Source organism: Eschrichtius robustus, chromosome 15, assembly GCF_028021215.1.
Source record: "Eschrichtius robustus isolate mEscRob2 chromosome 15, mEscRob2.pri, whole genome shotgun sequence".
Lineage (NCBI taxonomy): Eukaryota > Metazoa > Chordata > Mammalia > Artiodactyla > Eschrichtiidae > Eschrichtius > Eschrichtius robustus.
Genome location: NC_090838.1, coordinates 85,456,857 through 85,478,671, shown reverse-complemented (window position 1 = coordinate 85,478,671; position 21,815 = coordinate 85,456,857). Strand labels below are relative to the sequence as shown.

General features: G+C 40.0%; 1 protein-coding gene across 3 annotated transcripts in view; it reads right to left on the bottom strand.

Moving 5' to 3' along the window:
- Positions 1 to 936: 936 nt before the first annotated feature.
- The window catches only part of BUB1 (BUB1 mitotic checkpoint serine/threonine kinase), a 42,269-nt gene continuing 21,390 nt past the window's right edge, over positions 937 to 21,815 (bottom strand). For all 3 annotated transcript variants that reach the window (XM_068564904.1, XM_068564906.1, XM_068564905.1), the window contains 9 exons: positions 18,117 to 18,204; positions 13,394 to 13,629; positions 12,089 to 12,232; positions 4,431 to 4,546; positions 3,959 to 4,120; positions 3,624 to 3,781; positions 3,350 to 3,524; positions 2,692 to 2,798; positions 937 to 1,153 (listed from right to left, as the gene is read on the bottom strand). In XM_068564904.1, the coding sequence (XP_068421005.1) occupies positions 958 to 1,153; positions 2,692 to 2,798; positions 3,350 to 3,524; positions 3,624 to 3,781; positions 3,959 to 4,120; positions 4,431 to 4,546; positions 12,089 to 12,232; positions 13,394 to 13,629; positions 18,117 to 18,204 (1,382 nt within the window). In that variant the 3' untranslated portion in view covers positions 937 to 957. The remainder of the gene's footprint in view (positions 1,154 to 2,691; positions 2,799 to 3,349; positions 3,525 to 3,623; positions 3,782 to 3,958; positions 4,121 to 4,430; positions 4,547 to 12,088; positions 12,233 to 13,393; positions 13,630 to 18,116; positions 18,205 to 21,815) is intronic.

Here is a 21,815-nt window from a genome sequence, read left to right as displayed (position 1 = left end):
ACTACAAATTATGGCTATATATCATACAACCAAATATTACACAGCCATCACAAGAATGAGACCATTCTATATGTACTTACATTCTCCACCATACATTAGGTGAAAAAAAGCAGAATTATGCTAGCTTTGTCAAGAAACATTATATATATATATGCATGGAATAATTTTTGGAAAGGTCAGAAAACGTGGGCTGAGGTTGTCTCTGGAACGGGGAACCTGGTGGCTGGGAGTGAGGGAGGAGGCGGAAGCCAGTCACTGTGTCTTCTTGAACTGGGTGTCCCCTCACATTTGCCTTCATCATGTGCTAAGGGAAGAGGGAGGGATGAAGGAGGGAAGGTCAATTCAGGTTATAGGACCCTTCCAGCTTTAAGTCAATAAATGCTAAGTTGGCTGCTATAATTTCAGAGCTAATTAATGATGCATGGAGCTTACATGACTATTTTCAAGATCTGAGATATTCTTTTGAATCATACTTTTAAAATACAAAGCTTAAGATTTATACCTGCAATATTTCCCATGGATAGCAATGAAGAACAAGTACAATAAAGGACAGGCACATTCAATTCATAAAAACATTCAGACTGCTAGATGTATTTGGGGAATTTTTATTTTACACAAATATAAACCCCCAAATTTAGAAACAAACAAACCTGACTTGGCTCTTTTTTGGCTTAAAGTGAACAGGTCAGTGCTTGAAAAGTGCTTTTTAGAGAATGTTCACTTGCCGATTATTCTCGTGAATGCTCGCATCCCAAGAGCTGCCTAGTCAGCCTGCTACGCACGGACGTTACCGTGTTGTGTATTTTGTTGAAATATTTGTAACAACTATGTCCCAGGGATATATTTTGTGGGCTTTATTTTTAAGCAACATTTACATAAACAATAAATGTGGAAACATCAAGGTTCAAAGTGAGCAGGCCAGCATTTACAAAGCGATTTTTAGGGAGTGTCCATATTTTATTTTCGAGAACGCTTATATTCTAAGAGCAGTACAATTAGCCTATTACGAAGGGTCTTAATCTTGTTTGTATAGTGTTCTTGAAATACTTTCTTCAGCTTCTGCCTTAACAAATCCAAAGATGGAAGATGATGACAATCTGGTATATTCAACATTATGTGAAAAAATTCATTCCACATATCCAGATGAGGAAGCCTGGAGAGACAAGGCATAAATGAAGGATAAAATGTAGCCTTCAGGGCTTCCCTGGTGGCTCAGTGGTTAAGAATCCACCTGCCAATGCAGGGGACACGGGTTCGAGCCCTGGTCCGGAAAGATCCCACATGCCGCGGAGCAACTGAGCCCATGCGCCACAACTACTGAGCCTGCGCTCTAGAGCCTGTGAGCCACAGCTACTGAGCCCGCGTGCCACAACTACTGAAGCCCGTGGGCCTAGAGCCCATGCTCTGCAAAAAGAGAAGCCACCTCAATAAGAAGCCCGCGCACCGCAACGAAGAGTAGCCCCTGCTTGCTGAAACTAGAGAAAGCCCGCGTGCAGCAACAAAGACCCGATGCAGCCAATAAATAAATAAATTTATTTTTAAAAAAAAGTAGCCTTCAGCGTGCAGGGCAATCCCACTCTTGCATCTGACTTAACTCTAACCTCAACCCAACCTAATGCATCAAGAATGGATATGTTGGTGGGAATGTAAATTGATACAACCACTATGGAAAACAGTATGGAGGTTCCTTAAAAAACTAAAAATAGAACTACCATATGACCCAGCAATCCCACTACTGGGCATATACCCTGAGAAAACCATAATTCAAAAAGAGTCATGTACCACAGTGTTCATTGCAGCACTATTTACAATAGCCAGGACATGGAACCAACCTAAATGTCCATCGATAGATGAAAGGATAAAGAAGATGTGGCACATATATACAATGGAATATTACTCAGCCATAAAAAGAAACGAAATTGAGTTATTTGTAGTGAGGTGGATGGACCTAGAGTCTGTCGTACAGAGTGAAGTAAATCAGAAAGAGAAAAACAAATACCATATGCTAACGCATATATATGGAATCTAAAAAAATGGTACTGATGAACCTAGTTGCAGGGCAGGAATAAAGATACAGACACAGAGAATGGACTTGAGGACGTGGGGTGGGAGGGGGAAGCTGGGGCGAAGTGAGAGTAGCATCAACATATATACACTACTAAATGTAAAATAGCTAGTGGGAAGCAGCAGCATAGCACAGGGAGATCAGCTCCGTGCTTTGCGATGACCTAGAGGGGTGGGATAGGGAGGATGGGAGGGAGGCTCAAGAGGGAGGGGATATGGGGACATATTATGCATATGGATGATTCACTTTGTTGTACAACAGAAGCTAACACAGCATTGTGAAGCAATTATACTCCAGTGAAGATCTATTAAAAAAAATAATAAAATAAAAAAAAATTCAAAAATTCAACAAAAAAAAATAGAATGGATATGTTGAATCTATTATACATAGGAGAAACTGAAGATCCAAAGAAACGTCTACACACAACTTGTTCCACAAAAGTTACAAATGGAGAAACAGAAGGACTTAAATAACTTGCTCACTGCACCCAGGGCCCAGGGTTATGCTAGTTCACCCTACTTCCCAAGGCATGGGTCTTCTGTGGCAAAGATCCATTTTCCACCAGATGGAACCCAACATTCTACTGTATTTATTCTTTTCGCTGTAGCACCAATGCTAATACCCACCTTCTAAAAAGACCTTCAGGCTTCCAGACTCCCCCTTCATTTTTCACTTTCATGTAGGTGCCAAAAAGCATGCAGTACACTGTTGCAGCAACTCCAAAGTAATCAATCTATAAAGAAAATATGGGTCTATATGACTAATACACTAATTTACACTTGAGTATATTCCCATGTCTAAGTTATGCAGCAAATATGATAGATCACAGGAAATAAATAGTCACAGGATTTCACTTTTAAAGAATTCTGGAAGTGTGCATTAACCCCACACTGACACGTCCTATGAACGCCCGTCTAGGCTTTGCTGGAGGCTTCCACGGATGGCAGATCGCCCGCCACCTCCTGAGGCAGCGTCTTGGGAAGCTCTGCTCTTCCTGAGCTACCGCGTCCTTCGTTTTGTCACACAGAGGCAAACACAACACCAAGCCGCTTGCAAGTCCTCCCAGCTCCTCCCCCCAGGACTGGCTGTGGTCTTTGAACTGTGCTCCAAACCTCACGAGGTGTGACGAGTCCACAACGGAGAACAACCCTGGAACGTCGTCTGAACCCAGGGCTAGAAGAACACTAGATCAGCTCAAACTATCTAGATGCTCAAATTCATTTTGAAATTATAGTGAGTGTTATACAGGGAAATGTTTTCAAATCTCTCACTCTAGTTCTCTACCTGGTAGTTCCAGGGCTTGTTACTGAGCATCTCAATACACTGGAAACCAGATGTTTCACACTTTGCCGTAAACGCAGTTCCTTTTGGAAAAAGTTTCATGTCTATACTCTGACCCAGGTCGATCAGTGCCAAGCCAGCAGATAGATCATCATCTTCACCGTCCTGTTCCAAAAATCTATATTAAACACAAACAAGGGCCAGGCTGCGTGAGCACAGATAATAGAAGTCTGCTGGGGAAACGGTAAGAGAAGGACCTGTTAAAAGGGCAACTTGCCTGTTTCCGAGTATGAAATTGTCTGGCTTGATGTCTCCGTGGATGATTTCGCAGTCATGGACTTGTTCAATCATGCACAGCACTCTGATAGCAAAAGCGAGGACTAGAGCTTGAGGCATCACTTTTTCAGGGGTATTTTTATAGAGGTTAATGGCATTCTAGAAACAATGGAAAGTGGAGTCCTGAGTTGGTTGCACAGGATTAATGAAATTTCAAGTCAAGAGCTTTGCCCCCACCCATCACTCCAATAAAAGCTCCAAGTGCAAAAGGTATGTGCAAGGCACAAGCCAAAAATGTACTTCAGTTTCTGTTTGTCATAAAAGCAATACACTTACTAGTAATGTCCCATAGCTGTAGAGATCTCCTACTAACACACTGCCATTCTGGAACAGGTGGGCAGAATAGAATTTGATAAACATGTGTCGCATGCTTGGCTTTAGTCTCTCCATCAGCTGGGTCCCGATATAGAATTCCCAGGGGTTGGCGGGCTTCTGGACCTGCAAATCAGGTATGTGACATTCATATCCAGCTCACATTCTGGAAAATGATAGCAAGAAAGCCACTTCATCCAAATATAGGATGTGGGGTAGAAAGTGATGACAAGCTATGAATTGTTGCTGCAGCGTGGGAACTGCTGCAAGGTAATTTTAGTGGCGAGGCAATTCTGAATCCTTGTGGGATAGTTTTGTTTCTTAAGTGCTGACAATAGACCTAAGTGAAACCACCACTATCTTTAAAAAAAAAAAAAAAGGAGGCTGGCAAACTCAAGTCCTAAAATTCATTTTCTATATTGTACAGATCATTTACCTTCAAAACAAATTTCTGCTTTTTTTTGCTATCGTTCACATCTCCGTGGGTAACTTCATAGACGTGGGCAAAAGCCCCTTCTCCAAGAAGGTGATCAACATAGACCAGCAAAGAACCTGAGGAGGTAGATAAGTCAAAATGAAAAAAAGGCTCAGGGGCTTCCCTGGTGGTGCAGTGGTTGGGAATCTGCCTGCCGGTGCAGGGGACACGGGTTCGAGCCCTGGTCTGGGAGGATCCCACATGCCGCGGAGCAACTAGGCCCGTGAGCCACAACTACTGAGCCTGCGCGTCTGGAGCTTGTGCTCCGCAACGAGAGGCCGCGACAGTGAGAGGCCTGTGCACCGCGATGAAGAGTGGCCCCCGCTCGCCGCAACTAGAGAAGGCCCTCGCACAGAAACGAAGACCCAACACAGCCAAAAAAAAAAAAAAAAAAAAGTAAATATATATATTAAAAAAAAAAAAAGGCTCAAAACATTAGACTATCAAAATGAAGTATTTGTAAATTTTTCTTGGTGCTTGAATTGCTTTAATAAATAAAAATGGATATAGCTCCCTTAGGAAATGTTTTTTCAGTCTTACATGAAAGTTAAACAAATACCTGCCACAAAACAGCCCCCTTTATAACGAAGTGATGGAGGAGCCAGGGCAGCACTGCCAGGACCCAGGCCTGTCACTGAGCAGCAGGGCCGCGGGCAGCCATCCTCTCTTTACCAGTGCGCTGTCATATTTAAAGGGGGAGTACGTGTGCTGCCTACTCGGCAAGGCTGTTGTGATGACAGAAAGAACAAGTGGACATCCTCTACAACGTGCTAAACAAAGCTCTAACATGCCTTTGAAAAATGCAAGTGTTTTACATCAGAATAAAAAGGGCAGAGTATAATTGTACCGATATTTCTAACAGATACTTAAAAAATTTTTATTGCAGTAAACTTTCTATTTCAGAACAGTTTTTGATTTATAGAAAAGTTGAGAAGATAGTAGTTTCTGTATGTTCTGCATCCTGTTTCCCCTACTGCTAACTTTTACATAACCAAGTTACACTGGTAACAAACAAGAACCAAAACCGGTATGTTACTGTTAACTAAACTCCACACTTTATTCAGATTTCACTAGTTTTCCCCTAATGTGCTAGGACACATTCATCAAATCTCCTCAGCCTCTGCTAGGCTGTGACTGTTTCTAACTTTTTGTTCTGATGACCATGACAGTTCCAAGGAGCACTGTTCTGGTAAGTTGTAGAATGCCCCTCAGCTGGATTTGTCTTGATATTTTTCAGTTACACTGGGGTTATTGGTTTTGGTAGAAAGATGACAGAGGTAAAGTTGTAACAGATTTTTAATTTTTTAAAAAACGAATTCATGTGTTTAAAATCAAATATAAAAAAGTAGCTTTCTGGTTTCTAGCTGGCATGTAAAGGAGTTTGGAAGTCGTCAGTCTACCCTCACAGTAAGAAAAAAGCTGAACAAATTGAAAATCAACAACTCTTAGATCTGTTAGAGAACTGAGGTCACAGGGAAAACTGCTGCCCCCCAAACTGAGGAGACAGACAGGTGAATACAGAGAATAGCAGAGCCCAGAAGCAGAAACTACCACTGAAGCCAGTACAGAAGGGGGGTTGGGGAGAGGAGTCACCACAGAAAGAATTGATGTCTCAGACCTTATTTAAGAACAAGTCTCTAGGTAAGCCCAAAGACAACAGGGGAGACAAATAAGGACACAAAGGGGAATTTCAGCCTTTGATACCTACAGCCACAGAAAATAGTAAACACAGCCTAAGCCCAAGCCAGATAAGCATAAACCTTACACGAAAGGCCTATTTATCTCAGTTCCTTTCAGCAGGATATCAGGACTGGCTTCTAACAAAAATTACAAGGCATAATAAAAGACAAAAAACACAGCTTGAAAAGACAGAGCAAGTATCAGAACCAGATACAGATATAGAAAAGATTTTGGAATTATGAGACCAGGAATAAAAAAAATTATGATTAATATGCTAAGAGCTGTAATGAAGAAGGTAAACGACATGCAAGAATACATGAGTAATGTAAGAAGACAAATACAAACTCCGAGAAAGAATCAAAAGGAAACGCTAGAAATAAAAAAGGACTGTGACAAAATGAAGAATATCTTTGATGGGCTCATCAATAGGCTGTATGTGGCTGGAAAAAGAAACTGTGAGCTTGACAAATATGCCAACAGAAACTTCCAACACCGAAATGCAAAGAGAGAAATAAAATGAAAAAGATAGAATAGAATGTTCAAGAACTATGGGACAACTACAAAAGGGGTAACAAATGTGTAATGGGACACTAGGATGAAGAGGAAAAAGAGAACAGAAGACATAGCTGGGGTAATAATGGCTGAGAAATTTCCAAAATCAATGACAGACACTAAATCACAGATCCAGGAATTTCAGAGAACGCCAAGCAGGAAGAATACCAAAAAGCTACAGCTAGGCATGTCATGTTCAAACTGCAGAAAATCAGACAAGGAGAAAATATTGAAAGAAACCAGAGGAATAAAACCACCTTATCTATAGAGGAGCAAGCATAAGAATCACACTGACTTCTCTTCAGAAACCATACAAGCAAGAAGAGAGTGGAGTAAGTATTGAAAGAAAAAAAAAAAAAAGCCAGAAAACCACAAACCAAGAATTCTTCCCTTTCAAAAGTGAAGAAGAAATAAAGACTTCATTAGACAAACAAAAATTCAGGCAATCTGTCACCAGTAAACCTGCCTTGCAAGAAATGTTAAAAGAAGTTCTGGGGGGTGGGATGAATTGGGAGATTGGGATTGACATATATACACTATTGATACTATGCGTAAAATAGATAACTAATGAGAACCTAACATATATAGCACAGGGAATTCTACTCAATGCTCTGTGGTGACCTAAATGGGAAGGAAATCCAAAAGAGAGGGGATATATTGGGTTGGCCCAAAAGTTCATTCGTTCCGTAACATCATATGGAAAAACCCGAACGAACTTTTTGGCCAACCCAATATATATACGTATAGCTGATTCACTTTGCTGTACAGCAGAAACTAACACAACACTGTAAAGCAACTATACTCCAATAAAAATAAAAGAGAAAAAAAGAAGTTCTTCAGAGGGAAGGAAGATGATACAGGTCAGAAACTCAGATCAGAAAAGAATAGGAAAAGGAATAAATGAAGATAAAATAAAATCTTTTATTTATTTTTTATTCCTAATTGATCTAACAGATAGCTGTTCAAAATAATAATAGCAACAATGTGTTCAGTAAGCACAGCCTGTGGGTAAGTGAAATGAGTGAGAGTAATGCCATAAGGGGGAGGAGGGAGGAATTGGTAACTCTGTTATAAGGGACTTGTGCTATTTGTGAAGCAGTATAGTGTTATTGAAAGGTGGACATGGGTTACTTGTAAATGTACATTGCAAACTCTAGGCCAACCACTAAAAAAAGTAAAGAAAGAAGTATAATTGATATGCTAAGAGAAGAGAGAAATAGAATCACATAAATAATTAAAACCAGAGAAGGCAGAAAGAGAGTGAAAGACAAAAAAGGAAATGAAAAACAAGGGCAATAAATAGAAAACAGTAACAAATATAGTAGATATTAATCCAACTATATCACAATAGATAAAAATACAAGACCCAACTATATATTGTCTACAAGAAACACACCCTAAATATAAAGACACAGAAAAAATAAAAGTAAAGGCATGGAGAAAGATATGTCACGCTAATATTAATCAACAGAAAGCTGGTGTAGCTATATTAATTTTACACAGAACAGACTTAAAAGTAAGGAAAGTTATCAAGGATAAAGAAAGGCATTACATAATGATATAGGGCTCAGTTCTCCAAGACATAACAATCCTTAATGTGTATGAGCCTAAGAACGACAGAGCATCAAAATAGGCAAAAATTGACAGACTTGCAAGGAGAATAAATATATTCACTATTACAGCTGGAGTTTCTACATCCCTCTATCAGCAATTGACAGATCCAACAGGCAGAAAATCTTTAAGGGCATGGTTGAACCGAACAGCACCACCAATCAACTGGATCTAATAGACATTCATGAAATACTTAATTTAACAACAGTGGAATATACATTTTTTTCAAGCTTACATGGAACAGTCACCAAGAAAGACCACATTCTAGGCCATAAAACACAACTTCACCAAATTTAAAAAAAAAAAAAAAAAAAAAGAAATCATACAAAGTATGCACTCAGATCACAGTGGAATTAAGCTGGTAATCAATAACAGAAGGATAGCTGGAAAGTCCCCCCAAATTTGGAGATTAAATAACACACTTTTAAAACATAATTTATTGAAATTGTGAGATGTGGAAAATGCAGTATTAAGAAATTTATAGCATTGAATGCATATGTTAGAAAAAAATATCTAAAATCAATAATCTTAGTTTCCACCTTAGAAAACTGGAAAAAGAAGAGCAAATTAAATCCAAAGTAAGCAGAAGAAAAGAAAAAATAAGAATCAGAGTAGAAATCAACAAAATTTAAAACTGAAAATCAGTAGAGGAAATCAATGAAAACAAAAGTTGGTTCTGTGGGAAAAAAAGTTGTTTCTTTGAAAATATCAATGAAATTGATAAGCTTCTGCCAGGCTAACTAAGAAAAATTAGGGAGGACACATATTACTAATATCAGAAATGAAAGAGGGGGCATCACTACAGATCCTATGGACATTAAAAGGATAATAAAGGAATACTGTGAACAGTTCTATGCCACATGTACCAAAAATGAATAAGTGGAATTTGAAATTAAAAACACAATAAAATTTACATTAGCAACCCCCTCCTCCCCAATGAAATACTTAAGTATAAATGTAACAAAATATGTACAAGGTCTACATGAGGAAAACTACAAAACTCTGATGAAACAAATTAAAAAATCTAAATATATGGAGAGATATTCTATATACACAGATAGGAAGACACAGCATTGTGAAGTTCTTCCAAACTTGATCTATAGATTCAATGCAATACCAAGCAAAATCCCACCAAGTCATTTTGTGGATAATGACAAACTAATTCTAAAGTTTATATGGAAAGGCAAAAGAATCAGACAGCCAACACAGTATTGAAGGAGAACAAATTGGAGGACCGACACTACCCAACATCAAGACTTACTATAAAAGCTACCAAAATCAGGACAGTGTGGTATTGGTGAATAGGCAAATAGATTAATGAAACAGAGGAGAGAGCCCAGGAATAGACCCAAACAAATATAGTCAATTGATCACTGACAAAAGAGTAAAGGCCACTCAATGCAGGAAAGATAGTCTTTTCAACAAATGGTGATGGAACAACTGAACATCAACATGCAAAATGAATCTAGACACAGATCTTATACCTTTGACAGAAGTTAATTCAAAATGGTTCATAGATCTGAATATATAACACAAAACTACAAAATTCCTAGCAGATAACGTAGGAGAATATCTAGGTGACCTTGGGTTTGCTGATGACCTCTTGGATACAACACCAAAAGCATGATCCGTGAAAGGAAAAAAGTGATAAACTAGACTTCATTAAAATTGAAAGCTTCTACTCTGCAAAAAACACAGCTAATAGAATGAAAAGACAAGCCAGAGGCTGGGGGAAAATCTTTGTAAAACAACTGATAAAGGACCACTAGCCAAAATATACAATGAACTCTTAATAAGAAAACTAACAACCTGATTGAAAAATGGGCAAACGATCTGAACATATATCTCAGGAAAGAAGATATTCAGATGGCAAATAAACATTTGAAAAAATGTTCAACATCATACATAATTAGAGAATTGCAAATTAAAGACAATAGTGAAATACCACTGCACATCTACTAGAATGGCTAATACCCCAAACGCTGACAATACCACATGCTGACAAGAACGTGGAGCAACTGGGCTTCCCTGGTGGCGCAGTGGTTGAGAATCTGCCTGCCAATGCAGGGGACATGGGTTCGAGCCCTAGTCTGGGAAGATCCCACATGCCACGGAGCAACTAGGCCCGTGAGCCACAACTACTGAGCCTGCGCGTCTGGAGCCTGTGCTCCGCAACAAGAGAGGCCGTGACAGTGAAAGGCCCGTGCACCGTGATGAAGAGTGGCCCCCGTTTGCCGCAACTAGAGAAAGCCCTCGCACAGAAACTAAGACCCAACACAGCCAAAAATAAATAAATAAATAAATAAATTAAATAAAACAAAAAACAACAAAAAAAACTACTATACTCTTAAAAAAAAAACTATTAATGTGTGATGATGAAAAAAAAAAAAAAAAAAAGAATGTGGAGCAACAGAATTCTCATTCATTGCTGTGGGAATTCAAAATGGTATAAACCCCGCTGGAAGACAGCTTGGCAGTTTCTTACAAAAGTAAACATAGCCTTAACTATATGATCCAGCAATCACACTCCTTAGTACTTAGCCAAATGAACTGAAAACTTACGTCCACACAAAAACTGTACAGGAATGTTTACGGCAGCTTTATTCATCATTGCCAAAACTTGGAAGCAACCAAGATACCCTTCAATAGGTGAATGGATAAATAAACTATAGTACCTTCCCACAATGGAATACTCCTCAGAGATGAAAAAGAAAGAGCTATCAAGTCATGAAAAGACATGGAGGAAACTTAAATGCATACTGCTAAGCAAAAGAAGCCCATCTGAAAAGTCTATATGCTGTAACGATTACAACTATGCGGAGACGGCAGTAAGAGATTAGTGGTTGCTAGGGTTTCAGGTAGAGGGAGGAAGGGATGAATAGATGAAGCACAGGGGTTTAGGGCACTGAAACTGTTCTGTATGATACTGTAATGACAGATGCATGTCATTACACATCTGTCAAACCCCACAGAATGTACAACACAAAGAATGAATCCTAATGTAAACTATGAACTGTAGTTAATAATAATGTAGCAATATTGGCTCATCAACTTTAACAACTGTACCACACCGATGCAAGATGTTAATAATAGGGGAATCTGTGTGTGTGTGTGTGTGTCTGTGTGTGTGGAAAGTACATTATGAGAAGTCTTGCTCCCATTGTTATCCACATCTACCCTGTTTCCCCTCCCACTAACAATTAACCATTTTTATTAGTTTTGAGTACCCTTCAAGTGTTCTCTGGAAATACTATCAAATATGAATATACATTATCTTGCCCCTTTTTAAGAAATAAAAAGCAGCATATAACACTAGTCTGCCCTTTCACTTAGCAGCATGTTTTGGAGATCATTCCCTAGCTGCACAGAGTGAGCTGTAGCTTACTGTAGAGATGTCCCATAATTTATTTAAGCAGTCCCCTTAGATGCCTATGTTGTTTCCAATCTGTTGCTTTTACACACACCTCACTTTGAATGTATCCAAGTGTATCTGCAGGAAATCCTTAAAAGTGGATGTCTGGGTCTAAAAGTACATGCATTTGAAATTTTGGTAGATATTGCCAAATTGCCCTTTATAAGTTATAGTCCCACAGCAATCAAAATCCTACAGTCATGGCTTAACAAAATGTTCTCATCTTAATACTACAGATAAAACTTTTTAACGGAAGTGGGGGAGGGGGTGGAGGGGTAGGGGTGAGGGTGGTGCCAGCAGGAATAAACATCAACTTCCCACAGAGAAAAAAAGTTTAAAGTTTTATTACCCATATGGTTCTTACCCAGTTGAAATTCAGTCTTGGGCTTGATGGCTGGAAGTTTACATTGCCATTCATAAGTATTTGGATAGGAACTCACTGGTTTAGAAAGTCCGGATAAAAGTTTGACAATCAACTCATCATCCCAGGGATTCTCAACAGTGAAGTCTTAAAGGAACAGGAACAAAAAAGAAAAGGAATTCAGTATCCAACACTTTTACCAAATAAATCATAGACAAAGCAAGTGGAGACATTCATTAAATAAGCTTTCAAAAGCCTTATCTTTAAAGAGCATTGATTCAAATAATAAAGAACCATTTTCAAAAGTCAAAATGGGTACTTCTGCACAGTTCATTATCTGTCATTTTAGACCTACAAATTTAAATCAATATTCAGTTGGGACAAAGGAAATTAACACCAAGGGCATCTATTCTAGATTTTGCCTTTAACACAATTATGGGTACATGTCTTAAAGGCAAACTTGGAGGTTAGTTTCTTCTAACATGATCATATATATATTCTTTAAATTGCTTTCCACTTCTATTTATAAAACACTCTGCCTTTTAACACATACTACCTACGTGCAATTTGTCTGTATGAGATATAATTTGGGTCCACAAAGACACAAAGAGAAACCGTTTCTAAAGGGAAGAAAAAAGTTCCTGCCCAATTTAGAATGCTATAAAAAATTCTATTAGTGGCAGTTATCAAAGACTAATCCAACATGACTGATATTTACTAGTGCTAAGCAGATGCGGGACACTGTTCTGAGCCCTTGATGTTTAGTAACTCACTTGGTCCTAACAGTAAGACCCTAAAGTAGGTACTGCCAACCCCTCCACTTTATGGGAAACAGGGCCACAGAGAATTGAAATAATCTTGGCCAAGATCACAAGACAGCCTAAGAGGGGGAGCTAAGATTAGAATTTAGCTAGTCCATCTCCAGAGTCTGTGCTCTTGTCCACTGTTAAGATTGTTTCTGTGTAACCTTGGGGTGGGGGCGGGGTCCTTTAACCCTGAGCCTGTTTACTTTTCTGTAAAATGGGGATAACAGTATTAGATTAAACGCCTGGCATAATGGGCCCTCCAATTCCAGTTCTCTTTTCCAACAGTAGTTATTTTGATACCTTTTAAAATTAAAACAAATTAATTAGTCCTTCAAGTATGTTACTGTTGTATGCACGGTGATACAGCATGCAAGTCTGTCTGAACTTGCGTTCTACTCAACGGCATTCAAGGCCCTGCTCTTTGAGCTTCTTTCATGGAACAGCTTTTAACAGGCTATTGTCCTTATTCAGGGAACAATTAAGAATGAGCATCTGTTCATACCTGGAGCGTCGATATTCCCAAGCAAGCCAGTCTGCATTGGTTCTGCCTGGAACCTGGCATTGGCGTCTGCTGGATCCTCTGCAGGGGCAAAGTCAGGGTCTGTGAGTTTGCAGGCCTTGAGGCCCCACTCCGCCTCGCTGGTCAGCACAGCTGCAGCAGGTTGGCTCAGACGGAGCAAGGATGCTGAAGAGACATCTGTGGGGAACGCTGGTTCTGGGCTTTTCTCTTCAATTGGACTGGATGTGTTAAAGGGACAAGATAAACACACATGACTACAAGCTTTATTGGGTTTGAACACATAAAAATCCCACAAAACAGTTTCCTTTTCATTCTAGGAATGAGATTTCAAAACTGCTTCACAAAGAGTTTATTAAAGCATTTTCTTCATACAAACAAATATATGCAGATACACAGCTCGTACAATATGAATAGAAATAAAATAAAAAACGTGGTAATATATTAAATAGGTGAGGTGACACACTGGATATTCTTTAGTAGGAGATGTTGGTAGGAAAGGGTTTATTTTCTCAAGTTGTCTTCTAAGCATCACTACTGTAATAGACTGAATATTTTATTCCAAAAATGGCTTCTTTTATAACACTGAAACAAACAGAAAATGTCAGCCATAGTCCAACAACCTAACACCAGTACATTTCCACACACACACACACAGTCGATCCTCCTTCCTCAAGGATTCCATACCTGTGAATTCACCTACATGCAAATATTTATTTGTTACCGCAAACAACACTCATGGTGCTTTTGCTGTCATCTCAAGACGTGCAGAACAATGAAAAATTTGAGTCACTCAACATTTATGTTCCCAGGTGAGGTCGAGCAAGGTGACACTCTGCCTTCTCATTTCGGCTCATACTGTAAACAGTGTCCTTTCACAGTTCAGTTAGCGATGTGGGGTGTTTCTTTTTCTTGCATTTTTGTGCTTTTAGTTGGTGATTTAGCTGTTTAACTGTTCCCCAAGTGTAGTGCTCAAGTGCTGTCAAGCGTTCCTAAGTGCAAGAAGGCTGTGACGTGTCTTGTGGAGAAAATATGTGTTGGATAAGTTTCATTCAGGCATGGGTTACAGTGCTGTTGGCCATGAGTTCAATGTTAATGAATCAATAGTATATATTAAGCCTTTTTTTTTAATATAAATTTATTTATTTTATTTATTTATTTTCGGCTGTGTTGGGTCTTCGTTGCTGCACATGGGCTTTCTCTAGTTACGGTGAGCGGGGGCTACTCTTCACTGCAGTGCGCGGGCTTCTCGTTGCGGTGGCTTCTCTTGTTGTGGAGCTCGGGCTCTAGGTGCGTGGACTTCAGTAGTTGTGGCACGTGGGCTCAGTAGTTGTGGCTCGTGGGCTCTAGAGCGCAGGTTCAGTAGTTGTGGTGCACAGGCTTAGTTGCTCCGTGGCACGTGGGATCTTCCCAGACCAGGGCTCGAACCCGTGTCCCCTGCATTGGCAGGCAGATTCTTAACCACTGAGCCACCAGGGAAGCCCTAAACAAGTGTCTTTAAACAAAGTGCTGTGACCAGAGGCCTGTAGAATCCTAACTGTGTATTTCCCCTAGAAGCAATGGGTCAGTATTTGCTAATTCAGTGTTTGCAGTGATTTTATAGAAAAGAACCAATGCAAATAACAAGTTTGGACTGTACATACGTCTCCACACTCATATTCTCTCCGCACCTTTAGATCCACATATCTACAAACAGATGCAAGAGTATATATTTTTATACAAATGAATTCACGCAGCTTCATGTTGCATTTTTTACTTCTTGACACAGGCATTTTTCCTACCATGAATTTTTAAAAAAATAAACTAATTTTGGAATTTAGATATAAAGAAATGTCACAGAGATAAAAGAGAATTCCCATATGCTCCTCACCAATTTCCTCTAATGTTACCACCTCACATTAAAGTGGCTCTCTTGTCAAAACCAATAAACCAACCTTTGTCAGATTACTACTGACTAACCTCCAGACCTCGTTTGGATTTCGCCAGGTTTCCCACAAGGCCCCGTGTTTGCTCCAGGATCCAATCGTGGACACCATGCTGCATTAGTTGTCAGCCTCCTTACTCTCTTCTCCTCTGTCACACTTTCTTAGTCTTCCCTAGTTTCCTAAGACCTTGTCGGTTTTGAGGAGTACTGGCCAGCTATTTTGTAGACTGTCCCTCAATTTGGGGTTCTCTTGTTTTCCTCCTGACTAGACTGTGAGTATTGGTTTGGGGAGAATATCACAGAGGTGACGCGCCCTTCTCCTCCCATGACATCACCATGTTTCATCACGGGTGACGTTAGCCTGATCATTTAGGAAAGGTGGTGTCTGCTGGGTTTCTCCACAGTTCTGTGGATTTTAATGCTGTACACCATTTAATCCAGTGGATGTGTGATGAAGTGTAACAATTCCCTTGTTCTTAGATATTGAACATATTTCCAATATTTTATATTACAACAAAACAGATGTGTTTCCAAACCCATGTACATTGCTACTAGCAACATGAGTGCCCAAATTACTGTGGGTGCATAAATGATGAATAAAATCCTTTTCCCTTCTCTACAAAAATGTGAATTTTGGTTAACTTTCTAGCTCTTCCCCTTCTCCACTGAAAACTGAAAAGGTAAGGTATCACTGTCATCAATGCTTATGGTAAAAAATAGCTGTATCTAGACTGGGAGAATTATGAACATGTGCTGGGAATCCATAGATTCAGGCTTCAGGTGTAATGATTCTCGTAATGGGCCTGTCCCTGGTGGGGACTGTGGAAACTAAATCTATGGAGTGTTGCAAGAGCCACTGACTCCCTGGGAATAAGGTTTCGAAGCTAAGGAAGCCTCTGTCCCTGGGTGACTCCCCACATGAGTCTTGTTTCCTTGCAGCTTAACTGTCACATGCAGTCAAAGACAATAGTTTCTTGGACAGTATTACCCTGCTGGCAACAGTGATTTCTGTCCTATATACATCTAAATTAATCTTATGCCAGGCGTGGCTTATGGTAGTCTTATGAGTCAAAAGTTTAGCTGCACAAAGGAAGATTCCTCGTGGGCAGTAATAGACTATGCCCACTGAGTAAAATTTTAAATTAAAAGGCAAAACCTATTTAATTTGCATTAATTTTATTTCTAGTGAGCTAACTCTTTTCTACATGTTTATTCATTAATTTTTCTTTTGTAAGTTCTGCTCATGTCCTTTATCCAATCATTTATTTACTGGGGTCTTCGTTCAAGAAGGTTTCTTGATAATAAGAAGCAGTACAGCATAGTGGTGAGAGCAAGGATTCTGAAATCAGAGATAGGGGTTCAGAGATAGGGGTTCAAATCCCAGGGCTGCAAAGTAGAAGCCGTATGGCTTCAGGTCCTTTATTTAGCCCTCTGGATCTGGTTTCCTCATCTGTAATGCTGGAAAAGAATAGTTCCTACAACTAAATTTATTTTAAGGGTTAGTTAAAGGGTGCAGTACATGAAAAGCGTTAAGTGCTGTGCAGGAATATAATAAATACTCAAAAGATTGTAGCTACTTTTAGTGTCTATTACATTCACCAGACCATTCAAATATGGCAGAATTTTACTTCTGCAAAGCATTAGTGTATGTATGGTAAGTCTACATTTTGCATCAGAACCTAAGAGGCTTAAACATTCTATCTTCCTCCTCTTAAAAGAAAGTTATTAGGACTTCCATGGTGGTGCAGTGGTTAAGAATCCGCCTGCCAATGCAGGGGACACGCGTTTGATCCCTGGTCTGGGAAGCTCCCACGTGGCGCGGAGCAACTAAGCCTGAGCACCACAACTACTGAAGCCCCCTCGCCCTAGAGCCCGTGCACCACAACTACTGAGCCCACGTGCTGCAACTACTGGAGCCCGCGTGCTCCAACTACTGAAGCCCACGTGCCTAGAGCCTGTGCTCCGCAACAAGAGAAGCCACCACAATGAGAAGCCCACACACCGCAACGAACAGTAGCCCCCGCTCGCCACAACTAGAGAAAGCCCGCGCGCAGCAACGAAGACCCAATGCGGCCAAAAAGAAAAAAAAGAAAGTTATTGATTTTCTCAATTATAATGGGTATACAGAAGCAATTAGGTGTTTGCTCAGTTCTGCAATAGTCTTTGTATGTCACGGTCTTTGGCTGGCAAGAGCATCTGCAGTTCTGCTCCCCAAATCAGTGGAAGTCAGTCACAGGAACAGTTTCCCCAGGGATTCTCTGCTACCCCAGCTGCTTCTCTCACTGCCCTGATGTACCAAGTGTCATTGTATTTATATGTACAGAGAGTACCTTCTGAATTAAAGCTCTGAGTTGATAAAAACTCTGGCAGCCCTTAAATAAGGGCTGGAATGAGGTATTCCATTACAGCTTAAAAAGCAAGCTAGGGGCTTCCCTGGTGGCACAGTGGTTGAGAATCTGCCTGCCAATGCAGGGGACACGGGTTTGAGCCCTGGTCTGGGAAGATCCCACATGCCACGGAGCGACTAGGCCCGTGAGCCACAACTACTGAGCCTGCGCGTCTGGAGCCTGTGCTCCGCAACAAGAGAGGCTGCGATAGTGAGAGGCCCGCGCACCGCGATGAAGAGTGGCCCCCACTTGCCACAACTAGAGAAAGCCCTCGCACAGAAATGAAGACCCAACACAGCCATAAGTAAATAAACAAATAAATAAATAAAATTAAAAAAAAAAAAGCAAGCTAGAATGAAAAGGGAGAGAGACAGGACCACATGCACCCACACAATACCTGAACTTTCTCTCTTTCAAGGGTTCCATCTTGTTTCTTTCACAAGAATCCAAAGTCACATGGGTGTACTGTTCTGCTACCACATTTTCTGAAATATACAGAAAAGTAGAGATAGACATTATACACACACATATGATTTTATATGGTTATAAAGTCCAGGATTCCTTTTTACACTGACTTTCACTATAATTTCAAAACAGTATTCCATGGTAAAATGTACTAGGTTTAAAAAATGGGGAAAAAAAAAATCACTTTAAAAAATTCTACTGTTATATGTGAACGTTTCAACCTTACACATCTAATCCATACAATCCTTCAAGAGAAAGGAGTCCAGAGAGCAGCAGGTCCGCCGTGGGAGGATGACCAGACCACGGGAAGTTACGGGTGGCAGTGCGCACACCCTGTCTGAGGAGAAGCCGATGCCAAGGCCATGGAGAATAAAAGGCTGAAACGCTTGTGGAGGGCAGAGATTTTGGCGTCTTTCAGTCTAACTTGCCTTATTTAGTCAGCGTTTAGTTGACTGAACTGACTCAGAGTGTTTACACCAGAAAGCAACCTGGCAATACTTACTATCACTCCCTTTAATTAAAAAAAGAAATCTATCTATGGAGAGACAACCTAGATAGGGCAGAAATACAGAGCATACTTCCACCAAGTGATACTAATACAATATAGAGCCAACTATTACACTAGATTAAATTTTATCAGATACTGCTTCACTGAACAGGTGCTAACACTTTTTAGTACTAGAACATTAGCTTCTATTTATACAATCAAAGGGGCAACTACACTAAGAAAGGTCAATATTGACTTTATGAAAGACTCTTGACTGTTAAACAGATTAAGTTTTCCAAATTGAAAAAGCTTTAAATTTTTAGAATTAAAGTAGCAAGTCTGTGATAGCACTTGGAAATTGTCCAAGTTTCAACGAAATCCTCCTTTAAAATTCAGGAAAGAAATATATTTGGTTAGTACAGCAAGAAAAAATGTTTACTCCTTAGTTAAAAACTTTTAGGCCTATAGGCTCAGACTTCACATTACAATAAGCTTTCATCCAGGGGAATGAAATTCTTCTGCAGTTCTTTCACTATTGCTTCAGTGAAAACTGCTATTAAAAAAAAAAAAAAAAATGCCAGCAGTGATAGCGTTTGGCTAGTAAATTAGCAGAAAAGGGTAAAGCAGTCCCAGATCTCATAGTACAGGCACACTTCAGAGATATTGCGGGTTTGTATCCAGACCACTGCAATAAAACGAATATCACAATAAAGCGAGTCACACGAATTTTTTGGTTTCCCAGTGCATATAGAAGTTATGTTTACACTGTATTGAAGTCTTGAGTGTGCAATAGCATTACGTCTAAAAAAACAATGTGCATACCTCAATTAAAAAACAGTTAATTGCTAAAAAATGCGAATCATCATCTGAGTCTTTAGGGAGTCGCAATCTTTTTGCTGGTGGAGGGTCTTGCCTCGATGTTGGTGGCTGCTGACTGATCAGGCTGGTGGCTGCTGAAGGCTGGGGTCGCCGTGGCAGTTTCTTAAAATAAGACAACAGTGAAGTTTGCCGCATCGATTGACTCTTCCTTTCATGAACGATTTCTCTGTAGCATGCAATGCTGTTTGACAGCATTTTACCCACAGTAGAACTTCTTTCAAAATTGGAGTCAATCCTCTCAAACTCTGCCGCTGCTTTATCAACTCAGTTTGTGTAGTATTTTATATCCTTTGTTGTCATTTCAACAATCTTCACATAAAGCAACTATACTCCAATAAAAACTACTAAAAAATAAAAAAATAAAAAATAAAACAAAACAAAAAAATAATCTTCACAGCATCTGCACCAGGAATAGATTCCATCTCAGGAAACCACTTTCTTTGCTCATCCATGAGAAGCAACTCCTCGTCCATTAACTTTTTATCATGAAATTGCAGCAATTCAGTCACACCTTCTGGCTCCCTTTCTAATTCTAGTTCTCTTGCTATTTCTACCACATCTGCAGTTACTTCCTCCACTGAAGTCTTGAACCCCTCAAAGTCATCCATGAGGGTTGGGAACAACTTCTTCCAAACTCCTGATAATGTTGATATTCTGACCTCTTCCTATGAATCAGAAATGTTTTTAATGGCATCTAGAATGGTGAATTCTTTCCAGAAGGTTTTCAGTTGACTGCCCAGATTCATCAGAGGAATCACTGTCTATGGCAGCTATAGCCTTATGAAATGTATTCCCTTTTTTTTTTTTAAATTAATTTATTTAGGCTACATCAGGTCTTCGTTGTGGCAGGCAGGCTCTTTGTCACGGCGTATGGGCATCTCTCTAGTTGAGGCACGCGGGCTTGGTTGCCCCACAGCACGTGGGATCTTAGTTCCCTGACCAGGCATCAAACCTGCGTCCCCTGTATTGGAAGGCGGATTCTTTACCACTGGGCCACCAGGAAAGTCCCTGAAATGTATTTCTTAAATAATAAGACTTGAAAGTCTAAATTACTCCTTGATCCATGGGCTGCAGAATGGATGTTGTGTTAGCAGGCATGAAAATAATCTCATTGTACATCACCATTGGAGCTCTTGGATGACCAGGTCCGTTGTCAATGAGCAGTACTATTTTGGAAGGAATCTTCTGAGCAGTATGTCTTAACAGTGGACTTAAAATATTCAGTAAACCACGCTGTAAACAGATTTGCTGTCATCTGGTTTTGCTGTTCCATTTATAGAGAACAGCCAGAAAAGATTAAGCATAATTCTTAAAGGCCCTAGGACTTTTGGAATGGTAAACAAGCACTGGCTTCAACTTAAAATCATCAGCTGCGTTAGCCCTAACAAGAAAGTCAGCCTGTCCTTTGAAGCTTTAAAGCCAGACCTTGACTTCTCCTCTCTGGCTATGAAAGTCCTAGATGGCAACTTCTTCCAATAGAAGGCTGTTTCATCTACTTTGAAAACCTGTTGTTTAGTATAACCACCTTTATTAATGATCTTAGCTAGATCTTCTGGATAACTTGCTGCAGTTTCTGCATCAGCACTTGCTGCTTCACCTTGCACTTTTATGTTCTAGAGATGCCTTGTTTCCTTAAACCTCATGATCCAACCTCTGCTACCTTCAAACGTTTCCTCTGCAGCTTCCTCACCTCTCAGCCTTCATAGAACTGAAGAGAGTTAGGGCCTCGCTCTGGACTAGGCTTTGGCTTCAGGGGATGTTGTGGCTGGTTTGATCTTCTATCCAGGTCACTCAAACTTTCTCCATATCAGGAATAAGGCTGTTTTGCTTTCTTATCATTTATATGTTCACTGGAGTAGCACGTTTAATTTCCTTCAAGAACTTTTCCTTTGCATCCACATGGTGAAAGAGGCCTACCTTTCAGCCTAACTGGACTTTCGACACGCCTTCCTCACTAAGCTTAATCATTTCTAGCTTTGGATTTGAAGTGAGAGACGTGCAACTCTTCCTTTCACTTGAACACTTAGAGGCCATTGTAGGGTTATTAACTGGTCTAAATTTCAATATTGTTGTGTCTCAGGGAAGAGAGAGGCCCGAGGAGAGTGAGGAAGACAGGGAACGACCAGCGGGTGGAGCAGTCAAGGAACACACACAACAACCACTGATTAAGTTCACCATCTTCTGTGGGTGAGGTTCGTGGCACCCCAAAACAGTTACAACAGTAACATCAAAGACCACTGACAGCAGATCACAATAACAAATATA